General features: G+C 32.9%; 2 protein-coding genes across 2 annotated transcripts; both read right to left on the bottom strand.

The window, feature by feature from the left end:
* Positions 1 to 1,166: 1,166 nt before the first annotated feature.
* LOC139429937 (uncharacterized) lies at positions 1,167 to 2,177 on the bottom strand. Its single transcript, XM_071196395.1, has one exon. It carries the CDS (start codon positions 2,175 to 2,177, stop codon positions 1,167 to 1,169), a length of 1,011 nt encoding a protein of 336 aa, XP_071052496.1.
* Positions 2,178 to 3,335: 1,158 nt separating this feature from the next.
* LOC111420501 (Actin binding protein 1) lies at positions 3,336 to 12,766 on the bottom strand. Its single transcript, XM_023053506.2, has 3 exons — positions 12,457 to 12,766; positions 11,189 to 12,372; positions 3,336 to 3,983 (listed from the first exon to the last, which is right to left on the bottom strand). The coding sequence occupies exons 1-3, from the start codon at positions 12,537 to 12,539 to the stop codon at positions 3,844 to 3,846; spliced, it is 1,407 nt and encodes a 468-aa protein (XP_022909274.2). The 5' UTR covers positions 12,540 to 12,766; the 3' UTR covers positions 3,336 to 3,843.
* Between the last annotated feature and the right edge of the window lie 9,216 nt (positions 12,767 to 21,982).

The following is a 21,982-nucleotide window of genomic DNA, read 5'->3' as shown; positions in this document are numbered from 1 at the left end:
CAGATCTTTAAACACGTTGTTGACATAACGTTGAAAAACTGCAGGTGAATTGCATAAGCCGAACGGAGTACGCAAAAACTCATATTGTCCATTTGGCGTTACGAAAGATGTATACTTTACGCTCTCTTCTGCGACAGGAACATGAAAGAACCCATTTCTTAAATCTAACGTTGTAAATATTGTCGCACCAACCAATAAATCAATATGGTCTTCTATCACAGGAAGAGGATAACGATCCTTTATTATTTTTCTATTCAATTTGCGGTAATCGATGCAAATGCGAGTACTTCCATCCTTCTTCTTCACGAGTACAATAGGGCTTGCAAAGTCGGATGTACTTTCTCTAATTATTCCATTGTTCAACCATTCTTCGATTTGTTTATTTACCTCATGTTTTTCTGGCATTGACAATCTTCTCGGCGTCTGGTAAACTGGTATCTCGTCCTGTAAAATAATTTTAGTTTGCACGTTTGCCGATGGTGAACACTTTTCCGGTTTGTAATTTTCGATTAATCGTTCAACTTCGTCATAATATTCATATCTTCCGACATCTAAAACATTTTCTGTATTTATTAACAATATATCATTTTCTTCGGAAAGATTTAGTTCTTCTTTTTGTCCACGGCTAAAAACTTTAATTTCTTCGGAGGAAATCATCAAGGTAACTTGTTTTAAAATTGATTTTCCGATAAGCAAATCCATGGGAATGGCATCGTCAGGTACAATATGTATTGTCGTCTCAAATTCGCACTTATCTATGCTTATATCAGTGTTAAATTTTCCTAAAGTAGAAACAGCGTTTTTGCCTAGTCCTTTCAGGGAAATCGATGTGCTTTCAAAATTTGGTGAACCCAACTTCAAATAACTGCTAATCTTAATCAGGTTAAGATCACTTCCGGTATCTACGAATCCGTTAAATAATCTTTTGTTAAGGTACAATAGCTTGTATCCGGGCATTACTTCTTCAATCTCTCTTATCACATACGATTGTCTCTTTTCTTTCTCTTGCGACTGACAATTCCTCGAAATATGACCAAAGTTATTGCAGTTGAAACATTTTATGCCTTTTGCCTTGTCGCGGCAATTCTTCGAAAGGTGACCCTTCTTTCCACAGTTGAAACATGTTGGAAAAGAATCTTTTTCTTCGCGTTCATTCTTTTTCTGCCTCAATCGGTGTCCTTGGTATTTTTTTCTTTATAATCTCGTTTATCTTTATATTGCTTGGATTTCATTTTCTCATAAATTTTTAATTTCGCTTTAAAATCGTTCATACATTTTGCACCATATAGCACGGTTTTATTTACTTCGTCGTCAGTAATCCCGTCAATAATATAGTCGATCAACGCGTCTTCTTCTATGTAACCCCGTGATGCAATTTGTCGCATTTCTAAAAGGTATTGCGTAATCGTCTCATCCTTTCGTTTTTTTCTGGTAGTTAGCATTTTATGTAATGCTGCGCTGTTTATTGTTTGACCATATTCCTTTTTTAACTTATTTTTCAATATTTTCCATGATTTAATCATCGGTTCTGATTTGATAAACAGAAGTGCGTCATCCTTAAGCAATCTTTTTCCGTAAATCAACTTTTCTACGTCGTTCCACCCCATCAATATTGCGGTTTCTTCAAATTCTTCCAGCCACTTCTCGACCGAACAATTATCACGTCCGTTGAATGTTGAAACTGCGTCCTCCACGTCCTTAAACGTTAGTACAAATTTTGGTGGCGCCTTCTTCGATTCAGGAACTATTTTTTGTACGTCATCATTTCCTTCGTCATCGTTTTCTACGTCGTTATTAACGTCATTGTCGGAATTATCCTCGTCGCTGTGGTTTTCGTCGTCATTTGCTTCGTCGTCTTTTGTTAACAAATTTAAATCCGTCAATCGTGTACATAAAACTCCCACCAAATCCTCCTTATTATTCGCGTCGTTTGGAATTTCCAAGATGTTACAAATTGAGTTTAAATCTCCCAAAGTCAAACTTTTTATCGCGTAATCTAACTTCTTTTGTTTTTCGTCATTATTTTCAAAAGCAAAACCCGTAAACTCACGTAATCTTTTTCTATTGTTACGATCGCCGTCATTTTCAAAAACCAGTTTATGACATGCCCTTATAGCAGCCGTTTTTGCTCTTGATATGTTTCGTTCAATATTTAAATTATCGGCTAAGCGATCCATTTTTATTTTATTTCTTTTAATAATTTTCGTAGATGAACAAAAGCATGCAACTTATCTTTTTTTTTTTGTGGACTTCTGGCGTGTCACGTCTCTTCGAAAGCCGTTACTGTAATGGCGTCGCTTCGTCGTTGTCTGTGTCTCCCACGACCTTCACAACTCCCGCGTCGTTGCCGTTTTTGTTGTTTCTTCGGAATTTTACTCTTCGCTTTCCAATTTTCAATACACTTTTACTGTTTGTTAACACATTCGCACATTACCGTTTTTCTTATTCCGGACGGGCCTCCAATTTGTGAGTTCGTGCTCACTTTTATTCTAAATCTAGGGGTTATGTTTTTATTTATTCACCAAAACATCGGAATTGTAACTTAAGTTTTATTTAATAGTTTAACAAAATAAGGGTATTATTTGATTTCACTATACTGGTCACCGTTTTGATCGAATCGATCTTTTTCGTTCGATTGCTTTTCGACTACTCACTTCCCGCCTAGGAAAGTCGGCTCGTCCCACTCCTGAGAGCCTTCAAGGACAAATCCTACATACATCTTTTATATAATACGTAATCCTGTTTTGATGGTATACAAATGGAAGTCTAAAATCCTTCTTTTATAACGATATCCCTGCGCCACGTCATCCAAGTATAGGGTATCGGCGTACAAAGAAAACTATTTTTACTATTTTCGACCTAAAAATGTTATCCCATAACATAAAAAGCAGGATATTTTCTAGAATCCAAGTCCACAAATTCCTTATTTGTTTTATAAAGCTGTATTATTTAGGAAGGTATTTTTTTTTGATCATATAAAAATAACTTTATAATCAAGTTTTTCTTAGAATTTTATTCACAAATGTCTGTAGTACAATGGCTATATCACAAAGTAGACAAATATCGAATGTAAGTGCAAATTATGACTGTCGGTTACGAGTTTCATTTCTTGTTAAGATAGCAAATGTCTAATTTACGTCAATTAAGCCTTACCGTAACGAACGATAACTTTTTGCTTTATTGTATTCTTTCATCCGTGCATATTAATGTGACGTATAAGTTAGAAAATAGGAAATACTCTAACAATAATCTCAATTTATTTCTTCTTTTTAATTTAATTTTACGAATTTGTTATGTCTGATCATCCATACCACAATAACTATAAACACTTTCACAACGTACGATATATTATAATCATTTGATCTGTATAAATAACAATATTAATAGTAGGATTAAAGAAAGGCTCATCACACGTCTTTTTGTTGACTTTTTATGCTAAAACGAGTTGAAAAGTAATGGGTTGGCACAAGACATTTGGTATTACATTTTCTTAGTGCTTATTTAATAACAAAAATGGTTTGATGAAGGCAGTCTAATTAATTGCACTATTTTGAGCAAAGAAAATAGTCTTAAAAATTAATGGAATTCCAATAAAAAATATATAAAGCAAATAATACCATAATAAAATATAATTGTAGTTAATTACTTAAAATAAAAAAGGATATATGTATAATTACTTGAAGTTAACATATTTATAGGCCATAATAAACTTATTATTGTATACGTATACTGAAGCAAGCTAAATGCGAGTTTACCGATTTTAATACAAAAAAAAATAATGATGATGCCACATAATAAATGGGTTGATTTAATTGCGCGAACTTACATATACCATTACTCAATTCAACCAATCAATTCAACGTAATTTGCCGGAAATAAACCATAGGTTCCGTCTGGGCCTAAGCCTTGCCACCAGCCTTCATCAACAAATTCTATATGTGTGATAAGGTCACCTGGATCAAACGTAATTTCTGTATCATCAGCTGAAACAAGAATACAGTTTTATTTCAACAACATATAGTTACTTTTTAGTTGTCAGTCAAACCAGACAATTTCAATATGTTTGCAATAATTCATAATTTTTCAGTTTACCAACAAATATTGGGAGAAAACTTTACTATTTATTTTAGAAAAATATTCCGCTTTAATCGCTAGGTAAATCCCGTATTAAAGTGAAACTTAATTAACAATGTGCAAACAATGTCCTCCATATTCCACAAAACTAATATTATATCGAAAGAGTACACTAAACTACGGTCCGCTAATAATCTGCCCATATTATGATCACACAGCTCTCAATTTACTGTAAAGAGCAAGTTAGAATAGTTAGCCAGCAGGTTACAGAGAAAATACGAATGTATATTTACAAACGCGCGATATCCTTTTACTATAATGGCTATATTACTACACTAAAACAGCCATTAAAGACACACATTGGTACAAATAGGATGCGATGCAAATAGTCAAATTTCAACGTGCGTCTACCACACTACTACTACTGAATGTCCTTGGGAACTGTTCATGGGTTGAAACGTACATCAAATCAGAGCCCTATTGGTATGTTCGTAGTACTGAAAGTATAGTTAGAGTATCATAAACTAGAGGCGGGGAACGTGTGGACTTCATAAAAGCTATTTCTTGTAGTAATTAGCATTTAATTATACAGGGAATCGGTTTTGCATTTTAAAATAGGCGTTGAAGACATAAGCATGCATACTAAGTGAATGTAGTGTCATCGAACATTTTCTTTAACATTTTTATTTTTGTTAAACTTTAATAGTTACTCCTTAATTGTTTAGATTAAGTTAATTATTACTATTTTGTTAAATTTTTAGTTTAAAATGTTATTTATTTTAACATTCATAAAAATTGACGGGTAAAAAGAATTGGGAAACAAGGTGCGGGACTATTGAGGAACAGAACTAATTGTCAACATTCCATTCATTCATTACAAAAGAATTTAATTAATCGCTATTTCAATTGCTTGTTGCCAGAGATATATCATCCACTCGGTGAAGTGTGGGAGCGAGAGGGAATACCTAGTAGGTGGACGGTAAGTATGATATGCCCGGTGCATAAGAGTCAAAACTAACAAGTGAAAACTATTTAGGAATCTCAGTATTCAACACAACATACAAAGTGCTAACGAAGGTGTTTATCAGATGCATAAAACCGTTTTCGCAACAAACCTGACTTATTCAATCTAACTCGAGAAAAGATCGTCAGGAGCATCGGAATACGACAGGGAACAACATTGTTAAAACGAGCAACGCAAAGCCTGGAACGGGACTCAAGGACAGCTGGCCTCCATATTAACGAGAATAAGACAAAATATATGGTCATGTCTAGAAGAAGGACTGGGATACGGCTACCGTTAACTGTCGGCGGGTACTCATTTGAAAACGTGGCATCATTTAAATATCTGGGATCCTTCTTAACAGAGAATAATGCGAATGGGTTGAATATCGAGGAAACAATGAAACCTGGAAACGGAGCCTACTTTAGCCTCCGGCAACTGCTCAGGTCATAACTACTGCATAGAAACATAAAGAAGCTCATTTATAGAACACTTTTGCGTCCGTGATTATGTACCCCTGCGAGACATGGGTACTAATTAAGGACAAGCGACGCTTGGACACGTGGACGAGCAAAATTCTGACTTGAGGAGGCAGGGAGTCAGGGAATGGAGGCGCCTGCCATCCTGCAGGGAGAACTGAAGAAAAGTGGCGAGGGAGCCCGAACTTGCTTGAAATCGCTTTTAAAAGAGAACAATAAAGTGACACTATGGGAACGGCGAGTTTGAGGGTTTAATGAATTACATTCACGTTGATGAAATCTATCTTCTACCAGTTAAAGTTGAACCATGTCGTCAAGTTGAAAGTAAGTCAAACATGGCCAAAGTAATTTTATCAGCTGTTCCCCGACCGCCGCGGTACGAATTATGATGCAGCACTTTGATAACAAAATTGGAATATGACCATTTTATAGTACACATCGCGAAATAATAAAAATCGACTTGATGCACTCGTTACCAAACCTTGTTTAAACATATTAACAAGGTAAAGCTTCGTAGGGAAATTCCCAGAAAAGACGAACATAACGTTTTTAGAAAAATTAATATGTGAAAGTTTTGTATCCAAAGTTTCACAATGATTTTATTAGGGATACAATAAACTTACTACAGGCACTAGCTTAAATAAGTTAACGCTATACTTCATAAGTGGTTTAAGAAGTCGATAGCATAACCAAATATGTACTGCAAATTTTAGGATGGCTACATTGTTGCAAATGTGGAATATTTGGACAAGGATGAAGCCGCAGATGTTGTGAAAATGTCTTCTTCCGATGAAGATGAGTCATTGCCATAACTCAAAATTGCTTAACAAAATATTCAGAAAAAAGTTATAGATTTTTTAAAATCTTAAAAATGTTACATGAACATTTACATAATTACATAATTGATTTAGGTTTAAGTAATAATGTTAATTTATTTAATTACACCCTCCTTAGTATGAACGACCCATTGTATTTTTGTGTTCAAACTATTGCGAGTGTACTGTACTTTTAATACTAAAGTGGCTCACTTAATTTGGAAAAATAAAAATCGGTAATGGTTCACTTATTATGGAGCAGATTTGCAAAAAAACACAATAAAAGGTATTATTGAACTATAAAGAATAGTTACTTTTGATATAAAATAGTGAAATAACACTTTCGCATTCAAGAGCGATTTTTTAAAAAACGTAAAGAAAATCAAACAACTATTTATTTTTGAACATCACATATTCTTTGATGCTGTGATGACTATGGAAACGAAGTAAACAAAAACAAACGGTGTAAACAATAAGGATTTAGGAGTAACATGCATTGTTTATTAACAATTAATAATTTATATATTGTGAAGTTACAAAAATATAGAATATGTCGTCGGAGAGTGACGAAGACTTACCTTATGAAGTGTGTGAAGCAGCAAAAACTGCAATTTCTGGACTTATTCCCAGTAAATCAACAAGACAATATAAGTTTGGTTATAAAGAATTTAAGGGTTGATGCAACTCTAAGAAATTGAAAAACGTATTTGATAGCGTTATATTGGCAAATTTTGAACATAAAATAAAGAAAGTACAGTTTTAGCCGTCTCAAGAGACGTACAGCTAAACCAAAATGTTTCTAGTTCTAGATCTAGTGTTGGTTCTAGGGCTAGTGCAAGTTCTAATTTTAGTTGTTCCAGAAAAAGCTGAATCTATTTGATGAATAGAAAAAAGTAAATAACAAAATTCGGATAATAAATTTTAAGTTTAATAACTTCTAACTAACACCATGTTTCGCCTGGCGTTTCTATAGGCAATTGCGTGTACCAGAAATTTAATAACAATTTTTATGGTTTCAGGATAAATTTAATACTATTCGCGGCTGTAAAATTGACTTGCTAGGCTCAGAACTTAATATTCAATGTTCTTCGCCTGCTATAGAGAACTTTCCAGACTTTGATGTAAATAACTGTTACATTCTGGATGTTAAAGACTTTCACGTTCTGTAGACAAAGAAATGTCATTTTGACTAGTTTCTGTTTGGAATCACAACATATTTTATCAATTTTATATAAAAGAGCTAATTATTAATTATTTATTTTTGTTTTGAAATCAGTTTTTCCATATTTTCATTTTTCAGATTATTTTTTAAAACATATACAGGTGTCTCACGTAACTGGTTCGTTAGAACTTTTTTAGGTACTAATTTTGGTAGCATGGATTGTTCATTGGGAGCTTTTGATCTAAAATATTTTCAAGATGGCTGCCACTTCCTGTCAACAGGAAGTAGACAATAACGTCGTTATTTTAAATGGAATGCTGTCGTTTTAATTACACCTTTTAATTGTAAGTAAAAAAATATGTTGACTTTCATAAAAGTTATTATGAAAGTTTAAAATATGTGTCTTACCACTTCGAACCAGTTTCTGAAGAAGGTTGCAACATGGCATCTGAAACGTCAAACCTTTTCTTAAAAGACGCACTTCAAAACCCGAAAGTTTCTAGTGTTAGTTCTAGTTTTAATTTTAGTTTAATTCACACCGGCCGTGAAAGCCTTCGTACTTATACATTTGATTAATGATGAGAAACGATTGTAAACATATTAGAAGTTGTACCCTTATGAAATTTTACTATAATTTTAAACTGTACATAAACTGTTTATTTACATTTACATTTATCTATCTTTTTCTCAACACTGTTTATAAACAAATTTTATTTGCAATCTTAAACTTTAATTTAAGCAACAAAAAAAGTCCCAGAAGATCCCAGGTTGAAATTTGTTTTTTATGTAATTTCAAGTCTATATTTTCCATTCCCAATAAAATAAATTGCGCATATTTGCGCATTTTTAATAAAATGGCTAATATACAGGGTGGTGTCTACGGATATTCGACAGTGAATACTGAAAGTTAGTTTTGAAACTAGAAGCATTCGGGCTTAACCGTGAGTCTTTAAAAAAACAGTCACGATTCGGATATCATGTTGCAACCTTCTTCCCAAACAAGTCCTAAGTATTTTTTTAGTTAAAAAATACCTATCCAACACACAGTAATAAAAAAGAAAATCAATGACGCATTAAAATGCCAAACCAGATGCCTATTCCATAAAAATTAGTATCAAGAAATGAATATTGCTGCATTTAAAAAATTTACAAATGTAATAGAATCAATTATACAGGGTGATTCACATAAGAACCGACACAGAACAGGTGTTATAGAATAGGTTATAAAACCTTGTTGTCAAATAACTTGATAACCTATTTGTCAAGTTTGACGTACAACTTTATAGCCGACTACTGAATTTTCGCTTATTTTAAGTAAAATTACGAAATAAGTGTCTTTAGTTATTTAAGTTTTTTATGAAAACGACAGTTTTTTAAAAAATAATAAGAGTAAGAAAAGTTTTAGAATTAAATTCCACATGAAATGAAGTAGTAATTTATTAAATCCGCCAAAACGTTAAAAAAATCTGTCAAAATTTATGGTACCATCACCCTTAATCAACCCTTTGAAATGCCTCAATTGACTTCAATTTGTTACCAATTAATACCCTTAGTACACTCATAACGTATACCAAATTTGGTTCTTCTAGCTTAATTTATTACGAAGATATTGAACTTTTGAAAAATTTAAGAGCCAACTTTGAAGGCCTATAACTCCTCAGGTGTATAACTTAGTATAAAGGTAAGTTACTTTAAATCATCTTAATTTATTGTCCTCTACATGTCCCTGCTCTGTGCCGGTTCTTATGTGAATCACCCTGTATAATTGGTATTATATGCCTGTGGCAGTGAGTAGAATTCTTGTGCATGGCCACTTAATAATAAAATCATTAGGTATCCAGATTGACCTGCTTTCAGAAGAAGCGCAAGAAACTCGGAATAAAGACCTTAGAACGTATAGAGAGAACTTTTCCAGAAAAATGTCAAGAATACACAATAATAGAGACATTTTAAACAGACTATTAATATCTTCAGACCTAATTATAATATCATTTCATAGCAAGAAATCAAGGAATAATACAGATTTTTCTGAAGAACTTATAAGCCTTCTCCGTTTTGAAAACGATGAAGAAAGAAATGAATTTTTTTGATTGTAGAACACAGTGAGGACGAAAGAAAATAAATATAGGTATAAAAAAAATTTTAAGACAGTATGTTAAAATACTAAATTTGCTTATGGGTTAAAACATAATTTATGGTTATCATTACATTATTAAACATTTGTCACAAATTAACACAGAAACAGAGAATAGCGCAATTTACTCTATTATTGCAAATAAAATAGTAACAGTATTTTTTAACTGCTATTTTTTCGAAGACAGCTACATCCATAAATGCAACAAAAAAACCCCATGTTCCTATTTTTAAATGTCAACTTAGGCATGGTATCTCAATTTTGGGACACCTGTACATTTCAATTTTATTTCAAAAAATGCGCGTTAAAAAATATAACATAGATATCCAAGAATTTTTTCTGAAAGAATATCCCTCAAATTTGTATCGAATTGATTTCATACTTTATGTACACAGCATACAGGTGTCTCACGAAACTGGTTCATTAGAACTTTTTTAGGGTCCACTATTATATTATATAAGTGTATATACTTACTATAAGGATACATGAAATAAATGTGCCATGTTTTTGGAGTTACATTAGCTGAAACATCCAACCCAACCCACAACAATACCTTTGTTTCGCTTTTATTTTCAAATATTCGTTTCAAAATCCTAAATTTTGTTTTAAGCACTGTTTACAGATGAAACCTAGCTAACCATTAAGGAGATTTTATAATGGTATTAAACATTTTCAACTTTATTTAGTTCTAATTAGATTTTTGACCATGCATTTCGTGCATGTTTTAATAAATTTCCCAATATGAGGCAAACTACAATAAATAGAATGTTTATAGATAATTTGTAGAGAATTAAATTCGCTTTCTGATAGGCTAAAAAAATATGGGGGGTTCTATTTAAGATTTTCGACTTTTTCGCCATTGAATATGAAGAAACAGTAATTCAATTTTTCACCTCCTGTATAAGCTACTCCAATACAACAAATGACAATCTATTTGACAGCATCTGAATAGTAATCGTGACAATGTAGATCTTTTTTGAATTAACGTAGGCTGAGATATGGGGTTGTAAAGAGCACGTTGAAGTTTACCAAAAAAAGCTTAAAACCAAAATAACTCGAAAACGAGAAACGCTAGGTACCAATAACTTTTATCAAAGTCAACCTATTTTTTTACGTACAATTAAACGGTGTAGTAAAAACTATAGTATTCCATTTAAAATAACGAAGTTATGGTCTACTTCCGGTAGACCGGAAGTGGCGGAAATCATGAAAATATTTTAGATCGAAAGTTCCAAATGAACAACCCATGCTACCAAAATTTCAAATCTCTATGATTAGTGGAAAACTGAGAAAGTTCTAAGGAACCACTGACGTGAGACACCCTGTATAACCTGTATATTTAATTATTTTGTTTTAGTAATAATAAAACACTATAAAAAAATTTATCACTTTATCAACTTTATGACTAAGCTATGTCATTATATACCAACACAAAATCCTACTGATAGGCTCATGGAGATAAGGTTAAATCCAAACAAAAAATTTGCCAACTTACTCTTTAAACCAACAAAATATATTTACCTGCTTGATAATCATAAAGAGCTCTTGCTTGATATCCAGGGTCTGCTAAATCACCATAGATAACTTCATCAACAAACTGTTGTTCCGTCAACACCCTAGGTTGTTCCCTATGTTCTTCCTTAACAACTTCAACATGTTTACTATTTATACCATTTTTCTCTTCAACAATAGGACTAGTTGCAGTTTTCTTTTCAATATCTTTAGGAGATCGCTTAATTGTAGCAAATTGATCGGATTCATCATCACTTCCTGGTTCCTCATGAACAGGTTGAGGTGGTTGTTCTGTTGATTCTTCAGGTTGCACATGATTTTGAACAGCCTCTGCAACTTGACTTTGAGCTTTTAAAATGGATGCTCTCACTGGTTTTTCTGGAGTACGTTTTATTTGTCCCGCCGAAGTATTTTGTTCAAAAATTGACCTAGCATCAATAGTTCTTTGTCCGATTAATTCTTGAGCTTCCTTTTTCCTTTCTTGACGCAATAAATCACTTCTGTTTACTTTATGTTCTACTTCTTCTCTGTATTTAGTTTGTTCGTGGCTTTTTTGTTTTTCGTAAGCGACTTTTTCAGCTTGTTTAACTTGATCGATACTATTATTTCTTTCTTTTGTTCTAGCATCTCTTATTAAACTCTCTTCAATTTCTCTTTGTTTGGTATCTTCTTCTAATTTTCTTCTTTCAAGCTCCTTTTTCTTATGTTCTTGTTCTAATCGTATTTTCTCTTCTTGTTCTTCTTTCATCCAAAATTGATCTCTTTCCTGGGCGTTTATTTCTTTTATTGGATTCACTCTTTTATAATTAGTACCAACAGGTTTAGTTTGTTCAATGGGTTCAACACGATTTTTGAAACTGTATGCAGACCCAACCTTTGACACTTTTTGTATAATCAAATCAACATCAACTTCATCTTCATTTCGAGCATTTATTGTTAAATGAGCACCAGTAAAAAACTTCTCTATATCTCTAAGGTGGTTAGCACAAATCCCTTTTTTTACTGTATTAGCACCTTCACCTTGCCAGTTAATTAAAACGCATTTGGGTAGGGAGGTTTTTGGGTCATCAATTTTCACAAAGGCATACATTATTTTACCACTATTAAACTCTTCCGTGAGTTCTTCAAGACCATCACTACCAGTTCCAACGACTTTTAAGTCATTACTTTGCCCTTCATAACCAAATAACGCCCTAAAATGATAGGAATAAATTGAAAATTTATTAACCTAACCTAAAAATAAAGGAATTATTAGACTTTAATGAAAATAAACTTACCAATTTGTATCGGTTTTATCATCCAACACGTCTTTCCATGCACTCTGAAGGCTTTCCCGGTATTTGATTAGGTTTATTGCCATTATTCTACCATGTAAAGTAGTTTAGAAGTTGGAATGTTGTATTTGCTGATTGTTATCTCTGAGAGAAACGTTCTGCAATGCGGTACTTATGAATGAGTTGAACAACCTATTCAAAGTGGAGGGAAATTAGCATTAAAAAAAGGAAGTACTCCTATTAACAATAATGACTACATGATACAAATAACAATTAAAAATATAACTTAATGCGATTATAATTTATTTTGTATGGTATTTTAAGCTAAAATATTCGAACGTTTTCAAAATTAAAAAAGTATTTAATTTTTTCAAATCAAATATTCTAATTAATCTGTTGTACTAATTACTTAAGGGAATGTATTTATCTTTATAGTTTAAATTTGCATTATAAGTAAGCAACTATAGAAAGTAATTTTATGGGTTGGGTTTGTATAAGAAGTAGCCTACGCGTCAGGCGAAAAATTACTTACAAGGACTGATATTTAAGGCCTTATGATAAAATAGCAGGTATTTTTATCATAAATTAGTAAGCTATAAAAATATATTAATGTTAATGTAATAACTTACCAGTCATATTTATTGTAATATTAGGAATTATAATTTCTTACCCGTGCGTTGCAAAATGTTCAACAATGTTCTTCATGACTCAAAAGTACCAGATGAATGGCATAACAGTATCACCATTTCAATGTTTAAGAATAATAATCATAATCAAACAGATAAAAGAAAAGTCCATCGAATTTGATAAACCTGTGTTCATCTGCTTCGTAGATCTTACGAAAGCTTTTGAAAGAAAGCCTTTTAAAGAAAAGAATGCGCCAGCCAACATAGTAAAGATTATACATGAGTTATGAGCAATGAGGAATTAGACAGGGGTACAGCCTTCGCCTCTTTTTGTTTAATCTCCTGATGGATAAAATCATAGAGGAAGTAACATCCTTAAATGTGGGGTATGTGATGGGCACAAAGAGAGTTAGTGTGGTGTGCTACGCGAATGATGCAGCAATAGTCGCAAAACCAGAAGACGACCTACAACAAGTCTACCACTCCATTGATAAAACCAAGACCATGACTACTGCAAAAGATCCGATAAGATGTAAACTCGTAATCGATGATAAGTCAATAGAACAAGTCATGCAATATAACTATTTAGGCGTACACATATCTAGCATTCATGATCCAGTGAAAGACTTGAGGAACCAAATTAATAAAATAACCGCAATGTCAGGATGCTTAAGAGGCACAATCAGGTCGAACCTGTATATGCGAATAGACAGCAAAATTAGGATATACAAAACGTGTATAAGACAGATAATGACATACGGAATAGAAGTAAGGGCAGAAACAAACAAAACCAAGAGCATATTACGAGTGGCCGAGAAAAAGGCACTAAGATCAATTGCAAGGAAAACGAGAATGGACAGAGTGAGAAATTCCGATATTAGAGATCAATACAACGTTCTAGACATAGTGAGATGGGGAACATAGCGGAAAATATATAAGGGCATAACCACGTGAGGCGTATGAGCGTTGATAGACTTCCCAAAATTGTGCTAGTAGATAACCCCCCTGGTTCAGGACTACCTGGAAGACCCTCAAAGAGATGGCGTGACAGCTGGAAATGGTTCAAAGGCAACGACCTCAGAATTAACAGATGGACAGATCTCCAATATGAAGAAGAAGAAGCGTTACAAAATGAGTTTATTCCTTGGAGAAAGAAGGATCCTTACTTCCAACACTCACATATTCGTTGTGTTTAAAAATGGGAAAAAGTAAATTGACCGTTGAAATACTTGAACTATTTTCTTCTAGTTAAAATTACTACTGCTTCACTTATTAAATGACTAAAGACCTGATATATAGAAAATACTAGAAATTACTCATCCTGTTAGCCGCAGCTACATATATGATAAAAGTTGCATCTAATATCTGATTTAGATCACACCATACATACAGGCAAAATAAAAAGTGACTTGTACACCAAAGCTGTATTTACACGTAATATCGGAGGCAGGTGTAGGGACCGAAACCATATGATTGCATTCATATGGTTTCATTCATCATTGATTTTATAAGTCATAGTTTCTAAAGCTGTTTACATGACAATCTCGATTCATAATTTTGATGACGGCGTAAATTCAGGATGTAAGATCAATTTTTTGCCTTAAAAATCTTTGAGTACTTTATTACAAACACATTTTTTGACGAATTTATACGTGAAATGAGCTTAATACAAGGCTTATGTACATTATCATGCTTGGCTCTACAGCTCGTTATGAACCTTGGTCTATCCTAATAGTTCCTTCTATACTTGTCCATCTCGCGTCTGTCGTCTCCAACCCCTGACATTCAGTTTTCCTAGGTCGTCCTTCACATAGTCTACAAATCGTCTACACACAGGTTCAAGGTAATCAAAAATAATTCTTGTGATCACTTTGCTCTCGAATTTTCTTAGTGCCTGTTGCTCTTTCTGCACTAAGGTTCATGTTTCCGACCCGTAGGTTTTCTATAGAAATAATTTAATTGTTTTTAGTAGCTTAGATCTGAAGTTGTTTTTAAGCCCATGGAAGTATTTGTAGGCTTGGATTATCCTCTTCTTTATTTAGCGATCTCAAATATTTCTTATACTTCCTAATCGTCTCTACATTGTCACCCCTAACTTACAAATATTGTTCCAGATGTTCGGAGTTCTGCATCTCGTACCACCTTTCCTAAGGTAATGTTAAAAACCAGACATGACAGCCAATCTCCTTGTCGTAGACATTGATGGGTTTCAAATATTCTTGACATATCTCCTTGTGTTCTGATTTTACAGGAAAATTTCATGAGTTACATAATACATTAGTTAATATCACGCTAACTGGATCGAAGGCATTGTCAGAATTCAAGAAGAGCTAACAGAACTGTTTGAAGTAAACTACGGAGTCGGGAAAGGTGACGCATTATCTCCCGTAATATTTAATCTGCTTTCAGAAGCTGTCATATGGGAGACATAGTGATTCTAAACCGCTCCAAAGGAACTAAACTAAAAAATTTACTCAACTTACAGAAAAGTCTCAAAAGTGACAGACGATGGAAGCTCAACATATATCGCATTGCTATAAGACTAAGAATTAAATTATACAGAATTAATACAAATTAAGAATTTTTCAAAGACTGATTTTACGCAAGATATATGGATCGATACATGATGGTGTTGGAATGTCGAAAGAAGTATGAACTACGTACTGGGGCAACTCATGGACAGTGCAGACATGGTACTACACAGTAAAGGGTAGAGAAATAGCAAGGACATTTGGAAAGAATGGGAGGAGACACAGGAGTGAAGAGAATTATAGAATCGACACCACAGAATAGAGAGCTAGAGGAAGACCAAAAACAATGGAAGTATGACGTCATGCAGGACGTTGGTAGCGTTGGAGAGCATGGTTAATGATGATGATGAATCAGAACGATAAATTATGCAAAATTGGTAAGCGTTACAATTGTTACTCTAGTTATACACAATATTCGTAAAAGTTTTGTGATAAAGTATTAAACATTTTTGTAGCAGGCTGCAGCCTCATACGTGATGATGCAATTATATCATATATTAATAAAGAACATAATTTCATATGCAAAAGGCTTCGCTTCACATATTTTAAAAGTTCAGAGTATATTTAAAATCTTTAAAAAAATTATATTTCAGTTTCTCACGGTACTATTATAATCAATCAACTTTTTTAATGAAAACCATAATCAAATCAAATTTTTGCTTTATTACAGATGTTAAAGTGTTAAAATCATAAATAAGCATAACAAAACAAGTCGATTTACTCAAAACCATTCACCTTTCCAAACAATACTAACACGATAATTATCCGAATTTGCTTTACCTTACGTAAATCTGATGATTGGATAGGCAATTTACGATGACTTTCTCGTCCGTTGTATTTTATTTTTGCTTATTATTCGATCGTTCTCCGATCAAACCAGAGCATTTTCGTAACAAACGAAAATTCCATCTATTTAATGCATACCTTAGATAACAGTTGCACAAGAACCTTTCGTTATTCCACAATAACTTGTTCAAAATAATCAACTGTAGATAATCATTTAATAGGATATAACATTTATAATGTTTCAAGTGTTAGAGTTGATAATAAGAAATTGAGGACAGAAAAAACTTATTCCATTGCCATTCCCAAAACCTTGTAAAATATCAACTGCCTTGCAGTAAAGAGTTTAAAAAATTAGCTCTATTGTTTATGAAAATGAGGTGATAAAAATTGCTTTGGTGACAAACGTGTAAATCGTGCCTGTTTAAAAACGGTGCTAATTACCACTTAAAGCGCACGTTGAAGGTCAAGAAAAATATAATAGTAAATGGGCGTGAAAGAGCCCCCGTAGTCTTTAATAGAATTCGTTTATTGTTATAAATTCTAGGTTAATAGTAACATTGAACCGTATTCAGTGCCCAGTAATTAACAAAAAAAGAGTCTGAATGGGGCAATAAATGAAATATTCGCCTTTCGGCCATCAATTACTGTGTTAATAGTCTGTGCTTTATGTTCTGTTTTGGTATATGAACACTATCTCGTACGTTTTATGAATAGTAATGAAGACATTATCTTATAAAGAATGTTAAAGTAGGAATAAACGTGATATAGAAGAAACTTCCACATTTAAAAAAATAATTAACTCTTTTATTATGTTCAAATCGGTTCGACTTCCTTATTTATAAATTTCAATACCCACAAGAATAGATATAAATTAGTAGCAACATCTATAAAAAAATAACAACTGATTATCCAAAAACGATAAATATAGTGAAAGTAAAAAGTTAAACGATTTTATAAGAAAAAGTAAAAAACCTCAAATTGTCTCGCCTACCATAAACGCCAAATTAATGAATTGCGTTTATAACCTTAAAAAGCAGTCTCCGTATCAATTAAATTATAAGTGACTTCAAACATTAGCTCACATCTGACAGATTGTCCAAAGCGTTGATGGTTAGCAATAAGGCCGGAGGAGAAAGTTCTTCTCTTCAATTCTTTTCACGACTCCGGACATGGTTTCGTCCGGTTTTCATTCCTTCCATCAAAAGATCAAGTGAACCGCAAACACTTTTAGGTTTGTTACTTTATTATGTATTTTATGAAATTTTAATAAATATATGTTTAAGAAATGTGGAAATGAATAAATGAATATGTTGTTGATAATTCTAAATTAACGTGGAAAGAATTATCAATGTTTTCTTTTCAAATATTTACAGCTTCACAAGTGTAAAAACATAACCCGGGTGCTATCTATTTGTAAGATTGTGGAGATTGTATAGACTTATAGGAGAATATAGAACAAAATACAAGACCATACAAAAAACAAAACGATCAAAGCATAATCTTATAAAGCATAGGAACTAAGCTGTAAACTCCCAAGTGGGGAATGACATAAATGCTAAGTGCATACAGATTGAGGAAGAAATTAATGGTACAGAAGATCAAATAAATACAATTACCAAATCAGTAATGTATATCAAAGAAAAATACCTCAAAGATAATGGAAGGGCGAAGGAAGTAAAATAACAATCCAGCTAAATCATAAATGCCATGAAATCGAGGTTTTGTAAGACAAATTTGAGGTGGTTAATGTGCATACGGAGGTAAGAGTGGTTTCGGAAAGGTTCAGGAAGAGAACTGTGAGAAAACTTGTAAATAATACGGAACACCTGATTATGGATAGGGATGATATAAAGGAGACTTGAAAAAGCTACACAGAATAACTTTTTTTGACGTAAAAGCAGTTCCATCATCCGTTCAGACTGAATCACATCATGGACATAGCATCATGATGAATAAAGTAAAACTGGCAATTCATATTTTAAGAAATGGTAAAAGTTCCAGGATAAGACGGAATCTACAAAAAGGGAAACATCCCAAATGAATGACTCACATTTGTGTTCATACTGCTGCCAAAGAAACAGGGAGCTAAGATATGTAGTGACTGTAAGAAGGCGTTCTACAAAGTACGATACGAAAAATTGCCAGAGGTTTTGGATAACACGGGGATGGACGACAAGGATCTTAGGATCATACGAAATCTCTACTGGAACCAGTCAACTACCACTACGATTAATGCAGAAAAAAACAGCACAATCAAAATTCTCCGAGGCGTCAGGAAGGGCTACATTCATTCTCCACCTTTATTCAATCTCTACTCAGAAAAAACATTCAAGGAAGCCTTGAAGGACACAAATATGGAAATTCTACTGAATGGAGAGCGGTAGAACAATATGCGACGTCACTAGCCAATACGATTTGGAGATTAATATTAGTAAGAAGTTCATGGTAATCAGTAAGGAGACAGTTGGAAGGTACGATTTTGTTGTTAACAAAACACCAATAGAGAGGATGTCACAGTTCGCTTAAGTACCTGGGGACCGTGATTAATGAGGATTGGTAAGAGCCATCTTCAAACTGATGGCTAAACTGTTCAAAAGTCACAACCTCGGCATCGACATCAAAATCAGGCTTCCCAGATGCTTTCTCACTACTTTTCTATGGAGTGGAATCGCGGACACTAACCGAGGCAACACAAATAAGACTTGAAGCTTTCGAAATGTGACTCTAGCTTGTGCTGAGGATCTCATGAGTGGATACAGTAATTAACAAGACAGTGATGAAGCGAATGGGGAAGGATTTAAAAGTGATAAATATCATCAAGAGAAGAAAACTGGAATATCTTGGACATATTATATTTCAATATAATATATTCCATATATTCCAAGGAAAGACGTATGGTAGAAAAGGACCAGGAAGAAGATTAAAATTTCGAAGAAGAAGAAGATGAATTTTTGAGAATGAAAAAGAAATGAACGTTTACTATCCTGGTATAGGTCAATTAGACACCCCACCAGCAAATACGATTTACGATTTCTTTACGATTTACTACGAAAGTGCGGTGAATTATTGAAAAAGCTTTTGGTAGAATATAAAAGTAATTTAAGATCTATGGTTTACCAACTCATTATTTGCATTATAGAATTTGTTTCACAAACTCATTCAATAATGCGGTGACAAAGTCACGCTGATATTACAACCGCAATGAAATTACATTTGAATGTGTCTAAACGTTTGAAACAAACAGTTCAACAATTTAATCTTTCACAGTGCAGATTATATCATGAAATTGAATACTGTGTGATAGACAATGAAGGAAATTATAAGTTGCTTCGATTTAAATAATTAATTTGTATTGTATTAGTTTAGGTTAGTGTCAGATAAATAATGCAATTTTTTAGTACGCGGCTGAAGATGTGAAGGAAACAATTTTTTAAGCCAGGTTTTCCAAGCTGATCGAAGATATAGAACAACTTTGAATTACTCCGATTATGGCATTACAGATGAAAATTCTTTGTTAATTAACGCGTAATGAACTCCCGTTACGAAGATGACAAGTTTAACCATATTCTTGATAGTCGTGACAGAGAGAAGTCTCTAATACTACTATTGCATATACGAGAGTGGTTTAAACATAATAGTCTACTGGTCATTTTGATTTGATACTTCGAATATGGTGAATAACACATTAACACCGACGTACTATGTATAGAAAATATAAACTTTAACCCTTCATATGCCAGGATTTTAACTACCACACGATTATTTTTATTAATTTTCTATTCAATATACATAAAGAATTAGATAAAAATCAACAGTTCTCGAAAATTGAATTGAACAATTGGTAATTCTCTTAAACAATTCAAGAAAAAAATTTAAGTGTAAGAACTTATAGGTTTAGAGAAGTGTTAAATTTATGGAATTGCGTTAAGTTTCAGAGAAAGCTTATAATTGGAAATCCTTATCTTGCCACTAGAAAAAAGAGAAAATGCGAGATCAAATTAGAAAACCCCTGAGATTATGAACTAAAAACACTAACAATTGTAAATATCAAGAAAATCTGATAATGTATAAAATAAAAAATTAAATATTTCGACCTTAAAGTTCTTTATATTGCGACATGAAGTTGAATTTATACAACGTTTTTTAAAAGTCTAAAAAAATATAATAATAATATTTCTATGACTATTATTATAATACATATAAATCCTTCACAATCTTAACTTAAAAGAATACTTCATGAATACAATACGAACACAATACGATATTAAATTTACTCCTGTCAGTACAATATCAAAGAAGAAATAAATATTATATGAGCTCATTGTTTCACTCATACTGTAATCATTTTCCTTTTGTAGCCTTCAACCAATTTTCAACAACCGCTCTTACAATCGCTTCCTTCATTTTTTATTATTTTTTATAGCACGCCTTCTCGAAATTAATAAACAAGTTATGGTAAGGTGCAAAACGCTGTTTTTACACCTTATGTAAACCTGAAAATAACCATTTAATGAATTGCGTTGCTATTCCCGAACATAAATGACATGAAATCGGTTTAATTAAGTGTTTAACCATTCTCAGCAATGTGGGCCAAGTCTGTTTTAGTTCAATTTTCCCATTTGTAAATTACAAACATACTTGCAGGTTCACGTGTAAAAGTGAAGGGGGTCTTAGGAACGTAGATGGGTTTGCCAAAACGTTTAAACGAGTATTTTAATTATATTAATTTCATTTACAGTTATTTTTTGAGAAAAACATTTTCTTTTAAATAATTTAAATGCGTGTGTTAATAACCTAACCGATATAAACTTCGTCCTTTTGATTGTTATAGTTTCGTTTACCGTCTCATAAAAACTTTTATTACAACCACAAATGTTTTCATCCGACTCATGCCGCTTTTAAATCCGTTTTCATGATACATTTCAGGTCAACATTTTTCAACTTTATGATTTCGCGAATATAATCGTATCCAGGTGATCGTACGGCATTTACGAGGTCGTTATTCTGAAACGGTTCGGATCATAAACTCATAAGGTGAGGTGTTTTTTTTTTCAGTGAACGGCAGGTCGATTGACTTGAGTGAGCCGTGTCGGCTTATCTTTTCTTTGGTTGCCGCGTTAAAACGCGAACTGCTAAGGTTTGGCGAGGAAGAAAAAGGTGTCGAAATCGTTTTCGCAAAGGAGGTGGTGGACATGTGGCGATTGGGAAACAGTTAATTATACGGTTATAAGCGCAAAATTGGAATTGCCCTAAGTTATCTATGAGTTATTCCGATACCGTGCATTACATTTTCCGACGATCTAGATATTTGTGTTTTGAAAAGGTCACTTTGTAATAATTTTCAATTGGAATCTGAAACTCGTGTAACCAATCTAAACTTTAATCATGATCATTAATGAAATATTTTTACTACTTTTTTTTTTGTTAATAAATAATTAAAATAAATTGTGTCGTGGAAGTTATTTATGTTATTTGTTCTGGATTTTAATAATTTTTCATTTTCAGTTTTAGAGCTTTGAAATTACAAATTTTATAGATTTCTGACATTTCGGTTTTAATTCTTTCACTTTAATTTTTGTTTAATCC

The sequence above is a fragment of the Onthophagus taurus genome, chromosome 1, assembly GCF_036711975.1.
Source record: "Onthophagus taurus isolate NC chromosome 1, IU_Otau_3.0, whole genome shotgun sequence".
In the NCBI taxonomy this organism is placed as follows: domain Eukaryota; kingdom Metazoa; phylum Arthropoda; class Insecta; order Coleoptera; family Scarabaeidae; genus Onthophagus; species Onthophagus taurus.
Note: the sequence above shows the minus strand (reverse complement) of the source record. Positions and strands in the feature narration are given on the sequence as shown.